The 16,846-nt window shown below is 42.7% G+C and overlaps 1 protein-coding gene across 1 annotated transcript; it reads left to right on the forward strand.

The window, feature by feature from the left end:
- The first annotated feature begins 783 nt into the window (after positions 1-783).
- Positions 784-15,080, forward strand: LOC135991578 (claudin-19-like). Its single transcript, XM_065640308.1, has 5 exons — positions 784-1,003; positions 10,151-10,315; positions 10,465-10,546; positions 13,304-13,414; positions 14,675-15,080. Exons 1-5 carry the CDS (start codon positions 784-786, stop codon positions 14,772-14,774), a joined length of 678 nt encoding a protein of 225 aa, XP_065496380.1. The 3' UTR covers positions 14,775-15,080.
- Positions 15,081-16,846: the final 1,766 nt, after the last annotated feature.

Raw genomic sequence — 16,846 nt, forward strand, 5'->3', positions numbered from 1 at the left:
TATGTGCCATAGTTGCCAGGTTAATCTGAGCATCTTTGGTACCAGCTTACATGATTTTGCTGTAATTTTCATATTTGAGTTGTCCGTTTCAGTGAAGCTTCACTGTAGCCAAAAGCCATGCCCGAGCCTTTGTGCAACAGTCGGGCAGAGCTTTGGCCGCAGGTCCTTGATTTTTAGAACAGGGGGAAAGGTCCTAAAGAGTACGAAACATTCACTTGTTTGATCAAACTGAGCCCCACAAAGTGCTGACTCCTGTGTCTAGTACAAAGGTAGATGAAACAGATTACAAACATATCGTAAACGTGAGTATCAAAATTTATTTTGTTTCAAATTTCTATTGATAGCCATGGTAATTAGGAGATGAATAATTCATTAAAGCATTTTATAGTTTTAATTTTAAAATAATTTTGAGTTAGGAAACAAGTAAAGAACAGATGAGACATTGCAAATTCAAAATAGAGAATTCCTCAGTTGGGTTCTCTGGTTTTGCTCTGCTGGTATTTTTTGTGGTAAACATACATGGTGACAAAAGTGTTCCTAAGAAATTACTCAGATGCCACAGGATACTTAAGTATTCCAATTATTTAATGAGACTTAGATTCCAGTTCTACAATTCCCTTATATGATAAATTATTTTGTAGGCAGGCATCTTTTTGATGTCGTCTTAAAGGTCAGGCTTGTGTAAAGATAATTTCATATACTGTATGTGTATAAACTGTTTCAACAGGTTTCTAATATCAGAAATTTTGGGAGGCTTCTTTGAAAACCACTTCTGTGAGCAGAATGGCGTCGTCTTCTCTACAAATCTGTGCATTTCTGCTGGCTTTAGCAGGATTCACCATTGTACTTGTTGCTACCATGTCCAACAGATGGAAAGTTTCGGCCACGGCAGCAGCACCGGCTCCTGCAGGCTGGGTCTCCGAAGGGCTGTGGATGGACTGCGAGGTGGCTGCTTTTGGATCAGTGCAGTGCAAGCAATTTCTCTACATGTTGAGTTCCGACAGTAAGTGTGCATGGTCTATGTAGGTAAAACCCAGGGATGTAGTGTTATTCCTTCTTTCTGCATGGTTTATATGCCGTGGTTGCCACAGAGGGTCTAATATGGAGAGGATTTGTCCCGTGGTTCTTGCAGGCAGGTTAAAGGGCCCCAGTGAAACCCATGTGCTTCATCCTGCAATTCAGCTCGGTAACCGCTGTGACTTTATTGCCATCTCTGTTGTGTTGGGTGCTATACAACAAATCTAAGACTTTTTTATTATTATTGTTTTGGAAGAAATAGGATCTTTTTACTCGGCCTAATCCTTAACTACAAGCAGATCATAGGTCAGTGAGCACTGGTGCTTGCTTGTGCTTTGGTGTGAGACAGGACTTCTTATATATTCCAGGGCTTACTTTGTGCTACATCTGTGTGTTTGTTCTGGAATTTCTTAGAGTTGACCAGCTTAAATTAAAATACATCTGTGCTACTGATGCTTTTGTGTTTTCTGAGGTACACCGTGCTAGTGGGGTAGTTTATCTATACATAGAAAGAGAAGAGTTGTCTTTGTAGGGACCAAAAATTATTTGTTTGGATTTTACAAATATCTTTCTGTAAACACCTAGTCAGGAAGGACTGACATTGAAATTCTTTCCTTAGAAAAGTGAGTGTAGAAACTAACAATATAGCCTTTGAAAACTGGTATTTTGTTAAGCCTTCTGTCTTAAACAGAACTTTGCGTTTATTCTTTTATGACTTTCAGTATTGTGCAGTCACTTTATGAGTTATGTCATGGAATAATTTCTTCAAGCCTTTTCCTGCTTTATAGATCCCTTATTACTGTCATTGCTGTTTGCCTGGACTCTTTCCAGCTGATTTATTCTCAATGCGCAGTGCTCAAAACATAAAAACACTGTGTCTCACAAACTATGAAGGCTTGTTTTTCTTGACAGAGACATGGACTCCACTGAAGTCAGGGCTGCCCAACTGGAGGCGGATCTCGCAAATGCGAGAGTTTAAATCTCCAGTTAACTCTCAAGATTTCAGCATATTTGTGGTTCTTCACCAGGGTCCTGGCTTTGGTGGCCTCATATGCTTTCATAATGATGGTGCCAGTTGGAGAATAAGTGCCAGCATCCTGTAATGAGGCCAGAATTTGTGGCCTCAAAAGGAGGCTAATCATATTCTTCCAAGGATTTTAAAAACACTACTCGTTGGGTCACTGTCAGCTTTTCATGCTGTTCTGCTCTTCTCTAAGACTGCCTCTGTGTAGATACTGGGATTGCCTAAGTTTCATGTAGAAACCTAAATACGATTTCTGGAAAACAGAGTGATGAGACGGGGCCAACAATCCTCCAGTTCTTGTATGTGGTAGCAAGGTGACACAGATGCTTATGATGGTGTGGCAGATCTGTGACAAGGATAAACAGCTGTTTCAGCCCTGTCACAGAGACAAGCAGAGCCAGAGACAGGCTCCTTTTCTTTAAATGCAGTTTCATTACACCCTACATGAAAAGAAAATATTCCCCAAGAGCAAAAAGGGTTCTTGGTGAACTGAAGCAGTTGCCTCCCAGGGGTTCTCTTCCCTCCCTTCCCCTGGCCCTCGTAATTGGAAGGACGGACCCCTGGTTAGCAGGGCTTGGTGGATCATCTCCAGCTGTGTCCCCTAAAATCAGCGTGGGGTTCCTCATGCCAATTGACAGGCACCTCATGTGGCTCCTGCAGCGTACTTGCTGTCTCTTGCAGGGCTGTTTCTCCTCTTACAGTGCTCAGTCAGCATTCCTGGGCCTTGAAAGAAATTTACAGAAGTGGTGGACAAGATACAGCTCACTTTGATCAAACATTTAAAGTGTTAATGTTTTGAGTATATTTTTTTCCCAATTGTATTGGTTGATCTGTTCTTAAAAAATACTATTTCTGCCTGTAAACCCACTCTCAACCTTATTACATGTAAATATGCTCTGTTTTGGGAATATCAGAGGGGTTAGGAGCAATTTCTCTCCTTCATCCTGTATTGCCATGGTCACATATGGCCACATCTTGGTATGTCTATGTTTGCATTTTACTTACATCAGAAAAACACTTTTATAATTATTTTTCCAGTTATTCCCATTTACTGCTCTTGGTTTGCATTGTGGAGTGGTCTTGGAGTGCACAAATGGGTTTCCTTGTGGATGAAGCAAAGCAGGGAAACGTGTTCCAGGAACGCACTTCCAGACTTCCAGCCGTTGACTGGGTTAGGACGAGCCTGGAAGAAATCTCCCAAGCAGTGGATGGTGTTGATGTGAAACTATCAGCCCTGCCGCTTTTACACTGCTGATGCAGAGCCTTCTGCAGAGCAGATTTGCTGTTACGTCCATTGCTTACCAAACCATAGTTTCTGAAATTTAGTGAAGAATAACTCGATGTTCTTTAACACCATTGAAGTATGATTTCCTTAAGAGAATTATGGAAATGTCTGGTGCCATATAGGAAAGCCTCACGCATTCCAGGACTGCAGTTTAATCTTTTCTGTTTATACGTGTGTATTATGACTGCATGGTGAAATAGCTTTCTTAAGCAGGAAGAGATATTTTTTTTTAATGAAATTCTTGATTTTTTTTTTATCTGTAGCAGTATAAAATCTGGGGACACATAATTCAAGGTCCCAATGAAACTCGACTTTGAAAGTGCTGTCAGCAGAAGTGTTTGCTGAGGCCAGCAGGGTAGCACCTGTGTGTGGGTAAATTAATTTGAAACTCTCTGAAGGGCTTTTAATGGGATGCAGATACTCCGGTTTACTGGTACAGTATGTCCATTTTATGACTCCATCATTTTTCAGATTGCAGTGACTTAGCAGAAGGAGGGAATTCTGTAAAAGTCACCCAAGAAGATCAATTCTTACCACATACCATCTAATTTCTTTAAAAGATTGCAAGTACGGAGCTGGACAGGTTCGCACTGGCTGCGCTGCCCAATCTGTTCCTATTTATATCAATGGCAATGATCCTCTTGGATGCCAAGGGAGCAAAAATGTTGTGGTGGCACTGTAGTATCATTTTGCAGCTGAACCTACCAACCTAAAGCGTCAGGTCAAAGTGGCCAGTGAATTTTGAAAAAAAACCCCAAAACAACAGATATCTGTTATAAGCAAGTCGTGACTCTCTCGACGACTAATTCTACTGATAGTATTTATGTAAATGGCATGAATCTGTTACCATCTTGCGTCACAGCAGGATTATTTTATGAAGAAACTCTGACTCCATTTCCTGGAGATAAGAGCGGGTTATCAAGAGATGGTTAACCCCATTTGGATACACAAGCAGTTTAAGGGTATTAACATTAGTGGGTGATGTGTATTGAGTCTTTCTCCTTTGAAGACAGACAGCTGGGGTAGTTCAGCCTGGAGAAGAGAAAGCTCCAGGGAGACCTTATTGCAGCCTTCTCTTACCTAAAGGGGACCTACCAGAAAGCTGGAGAGGGACTTTTTACAAGTGCATGTGGTGATAGGACAAGGGATAATGGCTTTAAACCGAAAGAGGGTGGATTGAGATGAGATATGAGGAAGAAATTCTTCCCCGTGCGGGTGGTGAGGCCCTGGCACGGGCTGCCCAGAGAAGCTGTGGCTGCCCCATCCCTGGCTGTGTTCAGGGCCAGGCTGGACGGGGCTCTGAGCAACCTGGTCTGGTGGAAGGTGTCCCTGCCCATGGCAGGGGCTGGAACTAGATGAGCTTTAAGGTCCCTTCCAACCCAAAACATTCTATGGGTTTATGATTTTGTCTAGTCAAGAGCAGAAGCAAGGAAACCAAGTTGAACATACTTCTGCTTTGCCTAGAATAGATTTTTTTGTTGTTAATACGAAGATATTCTGACAAACCGATGCAATCAGCTGATGTGTATGATCGGTAATATAGCTGCTTTATTTCATCATTTTATTCCTTTTGAGATAGGTCTGACACACCGGCTCGTTCATTCCTCTTACATTTTTCTGTGAAACATGCATTATCACAATTGTAGTCCAGTGTAAGTGGGACTATTTTTAAGATTGAATGTGTTTATAGATCAATGGACTGTAAAATATTAATGGAAGCGACTCATCCACAGACTGAACCTTCCGGAAAGAGGTTGAGTACAGTTGCTATGGATTACTTATGACCCTAACTCTAAAAAATGTGCTAAATTTTCTAGAAACAGAGTAAAGTTCCTGTTCTCAAGCTTTTTTATGCTTGAGTCATCAAGAAAATAACATAGTAAAGCTTTTCATTTTGAGATGAATAATAAAATTACAAACAACTTTAATATTGTGTAAACCCTAGTTGACTTCAGAGGAGAGACAGAAGTAAAATATTTGCCAATATTATCGCTCGTGCGAGATATTTTGTAGAAATACTGACTGGACTTTCTAGGCTGAGGCTAAGAACAGGCTCGTTTTGTCACTTCTCATTAGAAAAAGAATTAATATTGTCATTTCTTTTAAATGCTAATATCTTTATCATGAACTGCTCCCACTTCTTAGTATCATGCACTGTAAGCCTTATCTCTGGGGTTGAGCAAAGAGCAAAGGTAGCCTCATTTTGGAGTGAAACCCAGAGATAAAACAGCAAGGAGGCTTCTCAAAGGCTTCACTTGATTGTAATCTAATTATAGGGATATTTAACTGTTACTACTCACAAGCATGACTGCTGCGTTGGAAATAGTTGGTTTTCTTTTGTGTTTGGGTGGGTTGGCAGTTATTGGAGCCACTTTGCCGAATGATTACTGGAAAGTCTCCAGTATACATGGTAGTGTGATCACGACGTCTACATTGTATGAAAACCTGTGGAAGAGCTGTGCAGAAGACAGCACTGGAGTGTCCAACTGCAGAGAGTTTGACTCTATGCTTGCGCTGCCTGGTATGTGACTTTGCGCATTATATTGCTTAAGAATTTGTTGGAAAAAAGTAGAAAGGCTTTTGTTTTGCTAATCTGGTAGTACTGGAAAATAACTGGCCAGGAAGGACTTTGCGGGTTGAAGTAATAAAAATCTCTTAAGCAGCAGAATATGTCACACGCATTAGGAAAGGCTATACAATAAGGCAAATGAAGTCACTTGATGAAACATTTGTTTTAATAGGCATTTTAAATATGGTGTAGTGTCTTTTCTAGTATCTTGGGGTTAGAATTAGTAGGAGACATTTTTTAACACATCTTATGACAGTTCCATGTTTATTTGGAATTATTGTACAGGCCCTCTTTTGCAATACTTGATAGGTAATGTACTGTAGCTGGAGTATATAATAGGTAATAAATACAATTTATAGCTAAGAAGTGGTAGTGGGTTTTGCGTGTTGAGACTAAAATGCATAGATAATGCACGAAATACAATGAATATACATTATGCATATTATAACATTATGAGTATGTTATACAATGAGTATATGTTATAAATTAATATACTTGTCAGGACTCGTTAGCTAATATCTTGTTGGATGTGGCTCTAAATACCAGGGAATTTAGATATCCTGGCTCCTGTAATCAGTCTTTGATAGAATTGTGGATTGTCCTCAAATGCTCGACCAAGGCAATATTCTGTGGATAGTAACATGTTTACAGACACTAAAGCTAGTTTGTATAAATCTTGGATAATTCAGTGTGTAGATACTTATCCCAGAATAAAAACGCCTTCCTACTTAGTTGAATCTACACTAGGAGATGACTAAACTAAATAGGTAGAATACTCCTAATCTGAAGGGTATGTAGTATAGGACTAGGGGGAATGGGGTATTAACTTTACTTTCTCTCTCAGTCTGAAATAAACCGATGTTGTTGACCAGCTCTGACACTAGTGCAGCAATTCTCTGAAACTGTCTGTGTCTGGTATTTAGGGAATAATCTGTTCTTTTCATCTTTCAGTGTTATCTAACAGTTGGTTTTAAAATGCATGTGTGTATTAAGAGGAACATAACCCTATTTAAACTTCTTAGATGCAGCAATAGCAGGATCATGTTGATCAGACATTATCCTCGTCAGAGTCCTTATGAGTGTGCGTTTGGTTCTTGTACAAACCGCCTCAGGGTTTGGTTCATCACTTGCTGCCTCTGGCTCCAGGCAGCATCTTCTCACTGGTGTATTTTCATGGGATGCTGTCTCTGAGAGTGTCACGGGGCTCCCATGTGTGCAGATGTGGGCAATGGGGCCACATCAGGTCAGCATCTTGGAGCTGCTGGGGAAAAAAGTGGGTGTTAAAGAAATTGGGGAGGGTGGGGGCAGAAAAGAGCATCCTGAGTAGATGTGCTAAAGTGAAGGAGAAAAGAAGGCACGCACCAGCAAGGCTCCTGGAGAACTGCAGATAGCAACGTGGAGTCAGCAGGAAGGAAAAAAATGGGACCAGGCAGGAAATGAATGAATAGGTCAGGCTCTGAAAGTGAATTTGTGAAGAATAAATTTGATCTGTTGAAGAGGAGGTCGGTTACGCCGTTGAGAAGATGGCAGTATATTTGAGGGGTATAGGCAGAGGGAAGGGAAAAGCAGCTTGCAGAATTGTAGAGAAAAAAAGCTTTAGAACGGAGAACTGAAAAAGAAAAAAGTTAGAAGACACTGAATTATAGAGAAAGCCGAGAGGACGGTTGGACAAGCCAGGAAAGAGGAAGAAAGTGGGGCTGGTATTGACAAGGGCTGAGCCAACAGTGAGACCTCCAAGATATGTCTGTAGCACTTGCAGATACAAGCCAAGGCAGAACAAAAATTGTCATGGTCAGCTTAGGTGTGTTTCAAACTGCTGTCTAGAAACTCAGCTGAAACTGCTGCAGCAGGAGATGCCAGGGATTGGTGGGAGGGGAAAAAGAAAAAAAAAACCAAACAACACAACAGAAGTGTCTTTGTTACCGCTCATCAGAAGGGTCATAAAAATTTTCCAGGAAGGCTTCCTTATTGGCAGCTGAGCTATGTGGCATTCCTCTGTTTGTTTTGTTGTTGTTGTTGTTTTATGCATGGGAAATATCAAAATTGATTCTTTTAAACAGATTTAAAGCTTTTGAATTCAGCAAGCCATTGTCCCAAATCACGAATGTTTGAAGTCAGGACCTTTTTTAAAAGCAATATTGCATAAGATTGAAACCTTGGCTGGCTACGATGTATAGCTAAGCGCTATCTGTGTAGTCACAACTAGGTTAAACATTTGATATAAAGCAATTAGTTAGCTGCCACATGCTTTACTTCTTGTTTGTTTGGTTTGGTTTGTTTTTAAGGCCTCATAGGTGTTTCTTCCAATGACAGGATTTGGGGTATTTTCTTACAATTAGTATTGATTGATAAAATGAACTGACTTCATGTCTTGTTCAATAAGCTCATTTTTAACATAAAGACAACAAAAAATGGAGCTGGCTGGACTGTGAAGTAAGCTCCTCAGTTAAGGCTGTTGAGGTTATTGTATTGTGGTGCGAAGAGGATATGGTATGAAATCTCTTCTGTTAAAATAATACAGCTATTGGCTTGCAAGCGGTTAGACTGAGGATATTGTCCTGGAAAGATATGGGGAGTCCCATCCAATACTGCTGGAGTCCCAAAGACTTGAAATGTAAGTTGTTGGATCCCTGCTGTGGGTAATTCCTGCTGCCAAGGTGTAAGATCCCAAACTAGAAAGCAGCGTCGGAGTTTAGTGCTTGTCCTAACAGTAAATTCTGCAGGCAAAAGCTTTGAACAGTTAATGGTGCTTTGAGGCAGTCTTTTCACTTTTATTACTGTCTGTACTGTTTCCTCCCAAAATTTAAAACTAACACCTAACAAAGCATTAATTAATTGAGCGATGTTGTTGTTTAATTCTGTGTATTCATCTCATGATTGGTTATTAACGTTTTTTATAACTCTCAGGCTTGCAGGACCAATACTCTTAAGCCACATAAATCTCCACAGCCCACTGAGTCTAAGTGTGAATCTCTCACTTTGCCTCCTGTTTCTGTGCCTGGTTTTTGTTGTCTGGAGAGTTACGGGCTCACTCTACTGCAGAGCCAGAGAGCCGGTTACCGTGGAGGACATGGAGGTGGTCGGGGAGCAAGAGCTGGAACGGCGGCATCAACGACGTGACTGTCCAAATCCGGTCCAGCTCAGGCCCCTTTGATGTGTGGTTAGAATCATACAATCATGGGATCGTTTAGGTTGGAAAAGACCGTTAAGATCATCAAGTTCATCAAAGTTAGCAGCCAAAACCTGCCGGGTTGGTGACACTTGGCGTGTTTATCTGGTAGCAAAGGTGCCAAAGTGCCATTTGACCTGGAACTTGCCTGGACCTGTTCACTGGAACAGGCTGCCCAGGGAGGTTGTGGAGTCTCCTTCTCTGCAGACATTCAAACCCGCCTGGACGTCTTCCTGTGCAACCTCATCTGAGTGTTCCTGCTCCGGCAGGGGGATCGGACTGGGTGATCTTTTGAGGTCCCTTCCAATCCCTGACATTCTGTGATTCTGTGAAATCCCGGGTGCCATTTTAAGGGGGCCTGAAGTCCCTGTCTGAATTCTTAGGCTGGTTAATAATCTGGTCCCAGTTTTTGTGCAATCAATACCTAAATGCAAGGACCAGGAGCTTAAGTGAGCTGCTATCTCTCCGCTAGAGTACGTGTTGGGGAGGAGAGGAGTGAGTGCTGTAGCTCTTGGATCCGCTCATCGCCCATTCATTACCCCTACTCGGAGTTTAAAGTGCACTGCTAACTTGAGCATTTTCTTTCCCATCTCTCACTGGAAGTAGCAAAGCTGGCACATTTTTCCGATTCCTCTGTAGTGCCAGAGCCCCACACACCTTGGCCAGGACCGGGAGTTCAGAGGTGTCCTGTGCGCTCAGCGGTACAGGGGTAAGGAACTCACCAGGACTCGTGACTAGGAGTCTGATTTCTGCTCCTATAAATGACCATGTATACCACTACCTGTTTTCACAGGACTTAAAGATGTACACTAACAAGAGCTTGCTATAATTTTTCAGGGTTTACTGAAGGCCCAAGAGGATTTACTGAGCTTATAAAGTGTAACTGCAGTTCAACTCTGGAATCTGACTGACTTGAAGGCTAAACGCTCTGGGGTTTGGACACTTCTCTGAACCAAATAAAGTTGGACAAGCTTCACTCATTACTGCTCCTGCTAATTTTGTCACTCCCTCTAATCACTTTTCTTTTTTCAGCACAAGATTAATTTCTGTATAGACCCTGATTTGTTTTCTCGTTTTCTGTCTTAGTTCATGTTCAGGCATGCCGTGCCTTGATGATTACTTCCATCCTTTTGGGATTCATAGCTACAGTAATCGCGCTGCTCGGTATGAAGTGCACAAACATTGGGTTGAGCGATGAAGACGGAAAAATGAAGTTTGCTGTCACAGGAGGATTTCTGTTTATCTTAGGAGGTAATATGGAGGCTGAAATGAGAACACTATCAGTGTTTGTATTGCTTTCACAGCCAGACTAAATGAGATGAACACTTGTTCTTGTTTAAAACTGTTACAGCCATTAAATGAATCACTCACCTGTGTATTTTTTGAATTTTTTCTGGTAGGTCTCTGCTCCATGGTGGCTGTTTCTTGGTATGCTGCAATGATTACTGCTCAGTTTTTTGACCCATTGTATGCTGGAACCAAGTAAGTTAATAGATCTGTCATACCAAACTCCACCATGTGGTACAGACAGCTGCACTAACCTCAGCTGCTCCAGAGTTTCGGAACCTGGATGGATCCTGTTATCCAGTCCTACAGGGGGAAAAAATTGTCTGTAAGGAATCTATTTGCATCAGAGATGTTGGTGGGGAGGGAGGAGAGTTCTCTTCTGGAAGGTTTAGTGAATGAGGGGGATATCAACCCCGCAGCTGAGGGGTTTCTGTACTGTGTTTACATTTTCCTGTGAGACTCAATTAAGTGCACATCTCAATGCTATTAAGAAGAAAAGGTAAAAGTCTTAATTTGCTTTGGCATTTAGACCAAAAGAGAGAAAAAATTCTAGCTATGGCTGGAATGCAATGCCTCAGATGTACAAGCAAATGAAAACACGTACAGAAACCAGCTTGAACTGCGTACTAATGACCTGCAGATAGCTGAGAGACGTCATTGGAGTGTGCTGCTTCTCTTAAAGAAGTATTTTTCACTATATATTAGCCGCTCGACATCTGTTTGCCTTATGAATTAAAATGGGGCAAAGTTTGTGGGACTATCAGGTCATACAGTTGCGCACAACAAGTTTCGAGGTATAAAAGCCCTTCTTCTTGCCTGATATAAAAGCAACAGTCTTCAAAACCAAATGCCCGCTTATGGCGCCTTATCTTGGTCAATAGATGGAGCAATGAGGAACAAGGGTGGAGGTGGCTGGGCCTCTCCTTCAGAGATGGGGAAAAAAGGAGAGGGAAACTTAGTAGATTGTCTGCGGAACATGAGAGAACTGGTTTGGGGAAAAGGACATCTATAATTTACCAGTACCTCTACCGAGTATATGATTTTTAGATCAGTAAACTATAAATCTTCAGTTGCTGGGGTCATATTTGAAGTGTTTGTAACTTTCTGCCTGAGAATCAGTTCAGGGAAATCAGAGGTGAAGTGCTTTGTTAGGAATCAAAGTACTTTAAGCAATTGCTTTGCATGTTTGTCAGTTTTCCTGGTGTTTTCAAACAAACGCTTTCAAAGAAATTGCAGTTGTGAATACTTTTTTTGTTTTATATCCCCTTCAGAGAATTATATGAAGGGTAATAAATACGTTAGAGGACCGAAACAACTGTTGATAAGGAATTTCAGTTAGTGGGATAGTTAGTGAGTTTTATAGTTATCTGGGGCTTCAACATCAATGCATGTTAATCAGTTACCAGATTGTTTGCATTCAGTAGCTAAAGAAATCTTTTTTTTTTTTAATATCTAAACTTCATGTTTAAGAGTATTGATTCACTGAGCAGTTCTTCGAGAATTAACTTTGATCATTGGTAAAGCCAGACATGCTCTTGAGGAAGTTTGTGCTCCTTGGACTCTGTGAGACAGGTTTAAATTCAATTGCAGGCCAGTATTGATCTTCACTCTTAAGAGCCTGGCAGATCTGGTTTTTCAGAATGCATTTTTTTTGGCCTGACTTCAGCAAAATAATAAGTTAACCATTATTAGTTCTTAGAGGAATGTATCATACAGCTGTGAAGGCAGCCTAAGTTGTGCAGATCCTTCCTACATACTTACTTGTCTATAGGTGACTAGCGAGTAGAGATGATTGCGTGCACTGGGCAGCACTCTCTGATTGTTCCTTAGTATTCCTCCAGCAACTTGCACTACTGTTTTTTGGTTTGCGTTTTTTTTTTTTTGAGAGAGACAGATAATGATCGTCTCCTTGTTCAATGTTTGGAAAGTCTCTAAAACAGTGGAGACCTTGTGGTTCTGATGTGCAATAAGAACATGGCGAGCAGTGAACCTGTGTAAACTGTGAAACCATCTTGTTAGCAATGAATTCTGGAGTCAGAAACCTCAACGCTTTAAAATAATGCTTTTGTGTTTACAAGTGCGAAGAAAACACACATATCTGTTTTCATTATGCCTTCTATGCAGTCCATGACACTTACTTTGCCCTTACATCAGGTATTTCAGGCCGCAGAGGTACTGCCATATTGTGGATATAGTCTTTGTCCGAATGTGAAAGGTTGTTTTCCTCTCATTGCGAAACTCTAGCCAGACTTTCCCAGGCTCAGTTGTGTCTACTCTTTGGGTTTAATTAGTTATCAGTGAACTTCTTAGACTGGACTAGGAGGTTTCGTGAAAGGTGTTTTGTACAGTAAAATGGGGACCTATTATTTTTCAACTTGGGACTATTCGTAAATGTATTTCAGCCATATAACCACAGAGAGTGCTGAATATTCTTTAGGATACAGAAGTTTGAAAACTAGCCCTGTACAAATAGCTACGCGTAGGTGATCTAGCGTCGTGTCCATAGAAACCTGATTTCTCTGGTCAGCCTTTTCAATGACACAGACAGGGAGGTCCGAATCATTCAGTTTTACAACATGACTTCAGTGGTACAGCTGACACAAGGGCAAAATGAGTTTTGTGGGCTGCACAGAAGGCATATTATTATCATTTATTATCAACTATTAAATATATGCAAGTAGTTATTGCTACTTATCTTTATGTTGCTTAGTGCTTTCATGTTCTGTCACTAACTTGGCAGAGCACTTAAACAGACATGCAAGAGTTTACTGAACAGACACAGAGCCAGATCTGTTCTCCTCTGTTATCTGTTGAAGTACCTTTCAGTTAGCTGATTTCTGTGCGAACTAGAATTCGCCTGTTTGCATGATTTGTGCACCTTATGGCTCAGTCTAAAATAATGGCTTTGTGATCCTGTGCTATGCTGTTTCCATAAAATATTTCATGTTTCAGGTATGAACTAGGAAGTGCTCTGTACTTAGGCTGGGCTGGATCTCTTCTTTATATGATTGGTGGGATCTTACTGACCTGTTCATGCAGAGGGAGGAAAAAACAGAACTACAGGTAATCTTGGATTTGTCAGTTGAAACAGTAGCTGTCAATTAGATACCATTTTCTATCTATACTATTCTCTCTCCCCGCCGCCCCCCAATATACGCCTGTAGCCGTATAAAGTACAAACGGGAAATTGTACCTATTAATTCAGTGCTATGGCATGTCACAGACTTGTGATGGCAGGGAATGCTGTACCAAATACTTGTACCTCCTGGATAGTGTACTTGTTGATACTTTGTCATCAGCCGTCACCTACAACCCATAGGTGGTAGTTCTGGGTACTGCTCATGGTTCTGAGATCTACATGATGAAAATGGGCAGTGAAAGAGGGAACTATCTATTGCCAAAAGGAAAGTATATCAAAGAATACAGTGTGTTATAATCAAGTTTCTCTGCAATACTCACTACTATTAAACGATTCAAATGCCATTTATTTTGCAGAAAGTGTAATGGCCTTTCCTTCCCAAAGCATATCCAATTGATTGTTAGATGCATATGATTTTTTTCGTCTTCCTTATGGAGATGTCTTGTAGTGCATCAAATCAGAAAAGTTGAGATTTCTGGCCTCAACAGTTAATTTTGCCTGGATTTTTTTTTCCCCATCTTGAATTATTTAAACATATAGAAGGTCTCTTTCTGAAGGAAAGGGATGAAATTGTCAAAAATGGCAGAGCTCCGTGTCTGCCCAGAAGAACCCAAGTGGCTTGGAGGCTGTACTGGTTAAGCCTGAGAGGGTGGTAACATGGGAGGGAGAAGCACGCTCACTGCTGCTGTGATTAATCTTAGGAAAGTTATGTCAAAACACATAATAAGACAGTGTTCCTCTGATACTCCATTGCCTAATCTGAAGCCATATTGGTTTTATGGTAACATTTCATCAGCCACATTGGACTCAGGTCTTGCTCACCATACTTTGATACAAAGTACCAAATATCCTGAAATATCTTGAAAATCAGGTAGAACCGATGTATGAAATAGAAGTTCAACACGATGAATGCCAGCTGAAGGGGCTGTCTGAAGACAGTTGTGTTTTCCTTTCTCATCATCTTGATTCCTGTATTAAAAACTGTCAAAGAGCCCATCTCTTTCCCCTTAGCTACAAGACTGATGAGAACAATAGGTCTCTAATTTCTGCACCTTTGTGAAGGATGTGCTATTGGTGGGTTGGATACAGACCTAAATGAGTAACTTCCCGAGTACCTGAAACTGTGGATGTGTGTGTAATACCTATTATTTTGTATCTTTTTTTTTTTTTCTCTTAATTTACAGTGCAAACAAATACGCATATTCAGCAGGCCGGGCAACTCATCAGCAGCACATTTACACCAAAGACTCTGAGACGGTCATAAGCAACAAGGAGTATGTCTGAACTTACCTTTTACATCACTTGTAACATTAGCAGGTTATGAACTCAAAGAAGTGAACTACTTCCAGCGTTCCAGTTCCAAGTTACAATCCTTCATCTTAATTTGGAGCAGTAAGAAGAGGTATAGTTTTCCATGTAAATAGGAAGGGTTTTCAAATGTAAATAGGTTTCTACAGAAAATGCTGTGATGTGAAATCCTGCAGCAGGAAGCTTTTCTGCATGCTGAGATGCCTGGTAAAATTTAACTGCATGGTGCAGGGTATGCTGACAATTGAGAGCAACTGTATCTGTTTCAGCTGACTCAAAAATGCGGAGCTGATGTGCTGTAGCTGACTGCAAGTTAATACGCCTTGCGGTTAGAAACGTGTTGTGTATCCATTAATGTTTAGCTTCCTACTTTTGTTTAGCAGCTTTAGCTTTTGACAGGAAATAAAGTTTATTCCACAGACTGACTGAAACAGATTTTTTTGATGAATGGTATTACATGAAGGATGCAGCTGAGGAGCTCGCCGCCACTTCTCCATCCACATCCCTTCCAGAGGGGCTGAAGGACCCAAGGGACAGAGAGGTTCCTCCTCCCTCCCCACCCATGCCCGTGATCAACAGTGTCTTCAGCTGAGACTACCTGGAAGGGACCGATGGCTCAGCCCAGGTCCCCTTCTCCCGGGAGCATCTGTGGGGGGACACCCCACCTCAAAACCTGGGGGCAGCCAGGAACCCGCTGACATCGGGGGTGTCTCGGTGGTTTCCAGCCTGCTGCCCACGGGCACGGCAGCTGGCTGGACGCTGAAGATGGGCGGCGGCGTGGTCCAGAGCCAAGGGGAAAGCTGTTATGGAAGGGTCTCCAAAAAGCCAAAGCTTGGGGTCTCGGGGGACAGCCCCAGCAGGGTGGGGAGCAGGGAGCCGGCCCCCAGGGACATTGTGCTGGACCTCAGCTCGAAGAGGAGATGATGAAAGCCGGGGAGACCGAGGGACCCGTTGGATGCACAGATGGGGAAGATGCAGAGAGTAAGAAAGAGGTCTCCATGCCTGCGGTGTGAGCAGAGGAGATCCACAACCAATAGATCCAAATCTCTTATGCAAAATTTTGGCTGGTGAGGCAACTAGCTTGCAATGGTTGATTTGAATGTGCAGGTCCAGGAACAGCCATGCCCTGTCCCTCTGCACAGCCTGGGGGCTTGGAGCTGGAGAGACCCGTCTGCTGCAGGTAGCATAGGACAGGAGAAAGGGGTGTCTGGAAAGGGCACAGAGGGTGTCAAATACACATCATTGGCATCCTGTATATTGCCGGCTGTGTCCCGAAGGAGGGCGGGTGGCTGCCACCTTGCAGGGTGGAGCCCCTGGCTCCTGCAGGCTGTAAGATCTGCTGTGCTCTGCTCCTGAGGACACCCTGGAGCCCCCCCTGCCTGCAGCAGGCTTTCTCCAGTACAGCGTGGTCGTCATCGTTGTGTGCGGCCTCTGCATCATTAGTGCTCCGTCATCTCGCTCGTGCTAAGGGCAATGTCCGTCTGTCTGCTGGGGCAGACAGAAATGAGCTGGGGCAGAGCAGCCCCTATGCAAGGGGAGCAGAGGGAGCAGCGTGGGGCCGGGACCGGCTGCAGTTCTGTGCTCTCCTCCCTGGTGTCTGAGGAACAAGAGGCTTGGCTGGTGGGACGTGGCAGTTCCCTGGGACAGGAGAGACCCTGAAGCAGGGACCCAGAGCCTGGAAATGGATAACCAAGGATTCTGGACACGCTCTGAACAGGTAAGTGGTCTCTACAGTCCCTGGAATTAGTTTCTGTGTCTCAGAGTTGGAGCTTTGAAGCCCAGCTGGTGTTTCTGCTGGTCACACATCTCTGTTGTACCTGGTGATGTTCTGGGGCAATGCCAGGAGCTGGAGAAACCCTTGGGAGGTGGGGGGGAAGGAGTCCTCACCCCCTGCCCCTGCTGGAGGTGGGCACTGTGACTTCTCCCCATCTGGGGACGTTCATATGAGCTGGCAAAGTGGGTCTGCCTGATGAAAGAAGATGCAACTGATGGTGTGGGGGAGCCAAAAAAGGGGTTGGCAGGGGGACTGAGGTGCTGAGAAGCCAACC

The sequence above is a fragment of the Caloenas nicobarica genome, chromosome 8, assembly GCF_036013445.1.
Source record: "Caloenas nicobarica isolate bCalNic1 chromosome 8, bCalNic1.hap1, whole genome shotgun sequence".
Lineage (NCBI taxonomy): Eukaryota > Metazoa > Chordata > Aves > Columbiformes > Columbidae > Caloenas > Caloenas nicobarica.